A 4727-nucleotide genomic window follows, 5' to 3' on the forward strand; every position below is an offset into this window, starting at 1 on the left:
GCCATGATCGCATACCACTTACGTGATGAAATATCAGATAACAGAGACCGTAGAACTTTGTGTGCCATTTTTTCAATTAATTCATTAATGACCTCGGGTGACTGGTATTTGCCATCCTTCAACCAACGACTCTCATCAAGTACACTCTCGAGTAGTACTGATAAATTTGATTCACCTGCATTATCATTTCTAACTGGTAAGGCTTGGCGAAGAAGGAATCTAAGTGCTGCTATTTGTTTCATGAAACTATTACGACGTTGTGATTGGTCATTTTCTATTGTGTTGGACATGAGGTTTGCGACAGAAGTTCCTCTTGACGACTGAAAAACTATGCAAGCATCTTTGTGAGAAGAACTTGCCTCATGGGCCTTAAACTTTTCAACAACTTTCTTCCAATTAGAAAAACTGACATTAGTAAAAGCAGGATCTTGTTTTGTACCAGCACGGATTTGTAAGTTGTGAACTACGTACTTACAATAAAAACAATAGACTTTAAAATTTGAAGTACATAAATGAATCCATGGATATGACTTGTACCATGTAGGCGTAAAGGCCCGTTTAATAGATCCATATAACCTTTCTGTTTTTCCAGTATTAATGGGTCTAGTGGTTGAGACACTTCTAGCATATTATGACAGCAGGAATGAGTACAACATTGAACAGTTGGCAGTAGTGACTGTGTTGACAAAGAGACAGCATCATTATTACAGTCACTCTCTGTAGTATCATAATGATCATGGTAATTATCTTCATTATGATCATCGTGACCATCTTCAGTAGTCATGGGCACTAAAAGAGTAAAATATGTATAAAACTTATTATTAATAATGTTAGACTGCTTACATGATTCCCCTAATTCTTTATCTAGTCTACTTTTTTTGGAAAAGAAAGATGTAATAGTAGTTTCCCTCCTTCTCTTGTCATCCATCTTAAAGCATGTGCACTCACTTACTTGATTAGCACCTGTACCATCTAATCTAATCATACTTCAATGCTTCAGAAATTGTCAGTAGTATATGCATTTCAGCTGACAGACACTGCAGTACTGCAGTCAATCATTTGCTGATATTGAGGAGGCAATGCCCCCTCTGAAATAACATTGGGGGGCAACTTGCCCCCCACTGCCCCCCTGTTCCTACTCCCATGATTTAGAGTTGACAAAGATTTCCTTGATAAAGTTCGTGGCTTTTTTGTAGATCTGAAACGAGCCTCCTTTTTTGAAATTTGTATTTGGAGCTACTCTTTTTCTGGTAGGAAAGTCTCCATCACTTAACACATGAGAATCTATTGCACTAATCACAGTGTAAGCTGCATTCAAGTGTTTCATTCCAGTTGCAATAGCATCCATATTTGTACAATTAAGTAATGCAACTTCAATCTTCTTACACAGTGATGTTGCTCTATTTTTAGCAGAGGTAGGTGTTGGCTTTCTTTGAAGGCATTTCGATAAATATTGTACAGATGACACATTGTTTTTTTGAACCTCTTCAAAGCACATTTCAGTTGTTTTATCAGTAGATTGTACAGTTTCATTCTCATCAAAAGCAGAATTTGTTTCTACTAAATCCCTGCTTTCTTCTACTTCATGAGCACATGAATGTTGCATATCAGCATTTAAATCAATACTAGATGACAAATCTTCACTTCTTGTAGGAATAGTACAATCCAAATGCATTTTGATGAAGTGAATGTGCTTGCACACAGTAGCATGGACAATAAAATCTATGCATGTACATGTAAAATCATGCACACATGCTCCACAAGTATGGCAACATAGCTGACATGAACAGTTTCCAACCATCACCGTTGTTACTGTGTAAGTTGAATGACCATTTGAAGAACTAACATTCCAAGAAGTATCATTCAAAGAAGTAATTTCACTCACTTCTTTAATTTTATCAATTGATTTATGCCTCTTATTGATCTCACTAAGACGATGAGTCATCTTTCCCTTCTGAGTCTTTAGTACCCTTTCAAATACTTTATCTCGTGCAATTTTATGAAGAACATGTAGTAGCATATCGATTCTACGATTTTGCTTTTTGTCAAAGTAACAGACTTTAAGAGAGTGGTGAAAGGCTTCTACAGCCATGTTAGTGTTAACAACTGTTGCTACTCTGTAACAAGGAGCCCACTGCTCTACTTGTGGTATATTATATTCCTTTTGAAAATACTCCAGAAAAGAAGCTAAATCTTCATCATCTGACATACAAGAAATGAATTGCTGGAGATGTAAACGAAATGATATCTCTTCTTCACTGAGTAAGATGTGCAAGTGGTGGTAAAGTTCGATTTGCTTGCTTTGTAATGAAATAAGACCTTGAATTCCTCTCCAACTTTTGTCTATTTGCCAGGCACAGATTAATTTTCTTGTGTTCCTGACAGTGAATACTGCCCTCCATGCATTAAAAAAATTTTCAGCATTGTCACTCATAAAAAAACTTGTATGAATGTCACCACATTTTCCTTCATTTTAATGAGAACTTGTCGGATTGTAGCTGCATCTTCTCTGTTGGATATTATCCATGCTATAGGGACTCCTTCACCTAGATCATCAAGAACTAAAATAGTTATCAGAAAGAAGTCGTAAGCATTAGTGCTGTTAGTGCTATCCATGCAGATTGCTTTTGGGCCAAATTGTAGAAGCATGTCCCTCTGAAACAAAGTTTGGATTCTAATTAGAAATTCATTCTTTGCCATATCATCAATATCACTTGGTTGCTCGTAGCTTTGCTGCTTAAATAAAAGAATGGGATTGCTACCATCATTATCTTGATCTCTCAAAACTTTCAACAAATAAGGAAACACTTCTATGATCATTTTCATGGAGTTTAGTACCAGCTATATTATACTGATGCATCACGTTATGAATGTCTTGTCGACATAAAAGTGCTGTGCGATCTATCTTTTCTATGTTATCTCTCACAGAATCCAGTATAGCCGATATTATAACCCCATCACTTAATTTAGCAGCTATCATTTGTTGGACTGAATCAAAACGTTTCAAGTGGCCTAATTCGATTGGATGTGTATGATGATTGCATATCTCGGCAGAAACTTCTCCTGATAAAAATTTTTGTACTCTTATATAAGCAGTACAATGACTTCCAATCTTAGATGTTCCTTGAATCTTGAGATTTCTTTTACCCTTGCCTTTTGAATTATACTGACCACTTCTATTGGAATAGTAATAGTAGCAGGTGCAATCAACTCTTTGCTTTGGAGAAGAGTGTAAAACAAATGAAGACGACGATTTAATTTCTAACTCTTCCTTCCACTGCATGAAGTTGTGTAAGCTAGGGAAACTCTTTGTAATTACGTTAATTGATTGGTTGTGGGTTTCCACCAAATGCTCAATAAGACCATCCATATTAATAAATCTATACAAATACAATGTCAGTCATATACATCATTTGTAAGTTTGTTTTCAATATTATCTACATACTTTTTATCACAGTTAGTTTCAGTACAAAAATTAGTTCCAATCTTAGAATTCTCTTTATTATGACTATTCTTCAGATGACGACTCAAACTGCTACTATGGCTGAATTTGCTGCCACAAATAGAACATTGGCATGCTGATAGTGCTGCCATGCTGTTTATAGCCACACCCACAATGCATCGTTACCTTTCCGTTTTTGTGTTTTACTGAGAAGCTAACGGCCTGTCGCTAATGGCTAGTATGCCCAAATGGAATTATGGAAGTCTCTACTGTGCTATCATCATATTTGCACTACTAAAACTATTAGCTATGCTAGTCTTGTCTGATTGCTTTCGTCATAATAAAGTGAGGAATACTTTTAAAAGGACTAATATACAAAACATTTTTTTTACTTCTGCTGAGTTGGTTGGGCACATGCCCACCCAGGCCCACCCTTAGATACTCCCCTGCTACGTAGTGCTATGGCTGGATTTTTACCCGGCTACTCAGCTAGTATTACTTCTGAAGCTTCAAAACGAAGGTACAATGACAAATTAAAGCTGCTGCAAGGGATAGATCCCTATGAAGTTGATAAGACAGACTGGGAAGATGACTTGGACTTGTGGCCTGCTATCACTCACGTTCATGCATGCATGTATCTAATTCTCACTCCAAGTCCATATACTGCAAATGACATTTTTAACTACAAGAGCCTTGATTTGTACCAGAACTTTGTGAAAGGATGGGTCAGACGAGTTTTAATGAAGCCTGTTGTGACAAAAGAATTGTGAGAAATACAAAAAATTTTCAAAAAAAGATTGAGTATGATTCTCTTTGTGCTAATTTGTCAAAAAAGTGATGGAAACAAGGACAAGTAGGATTCTGCACGACCGATTATTCCAAATGACTGCCTACCCTTACCAATGAAAATACAAAATGAAAATCCTACTTAATTCTACTCTACATTGTACTTTCAATGTTATTATTTAAGAATTACGGATCACCTTGCAATGTAGAGTAGAATTTGCGTCACGAGAGTAGGATTTTTGTTTTGTATTTTGTTGGTATGGGTAGTCAGTCATTTGGAATAATCGGTTGTTCAGAATCCTACTTGTCCTTGTTTCCATCACTTTTTAAACAAATTAGCACAAAGAGAATCCTACACAGTCTTTCTTTGAAAATTTCCAGTATTTCTTGATGGTGTTATTTTTTAAATATATGTGACCATAATTGACAAAAGGGCCCTTATGGCGGATTTTTAAATTGATAGTTATAATGGAAAATATCAACCTGTGAGTGCTTTGGT

The 4727-nt window shown here is 36.1% G+C and overlaps 1 protein-coding gene across 1 annotated transcript; it reads right to left on the bottom strand.

Annotated features, from left to right (window-relative positions):
* Positions 1-2430: 2430 nt before the first annotated feature.
* Positions 2431-3594, bottom strand: LOC100634557 (uncharacterized). The gene is made up of 3 exons (XM_011404469.1): positions 3446-3594; positions 2839-3380; positions 2431-2786 (listed from the first exon to the last, which is right to left on the bottom strand). The coding sequence occupies exons 1-3, from the start codon at positions 3592-3594 to the stop codon at positions 2431-2433; spliced, it is 1047 nt and encodes a 348-aa protein (XP_011402771.1).
* Between the last annotated feature and the right edge of the window lie 1133 nt (positions 3595-4727).

Source organism: Amphimedon queenslandica, unplaced genomic scaffold (genome assembly GCF_000090795.2).
Source record: "Amphimedon queenslandica unplaced genomic scaffold, v1.1 AMPQUscaffold_13474, whole genome shotgun sequence".
In the NCBI taxonomy this organism is placed as follows: domain Eukaryota; kingdom Metazoa; phylum Porifera; class Demospongiae; order Haplosclerida; family Niphatidae; genus Amphimedon; species Amphimedon queenslandica.

What these genes read in the sequence shown, in the direction of transcription:
- LOC100634557 (XM_011404469.1), bottom strand. Translation starts at nt 3,594, where the DNA reads ATGGCAGCACTATCAGCATGCCAATGTTCTATTTGTGGCAGCAAATTC. An exon ending in GAAACTAACTGTGATAAAAA is followed by an intron (nt 3,381 to 3,445) that starts GTATGTAGATAA and finishes GTATTTGTATAG; the next exon opens with ATTTATTAATATGGATGGTC. An exon ending in GCATCAGTATAATATAGCTG is followed by an intron (nt 2,787 to 2,838) that starts GTACTAAACTCC and finishes ATTTGTTGAAAG; the next exon opens with TTTTGAGAGATCAAGATAAT.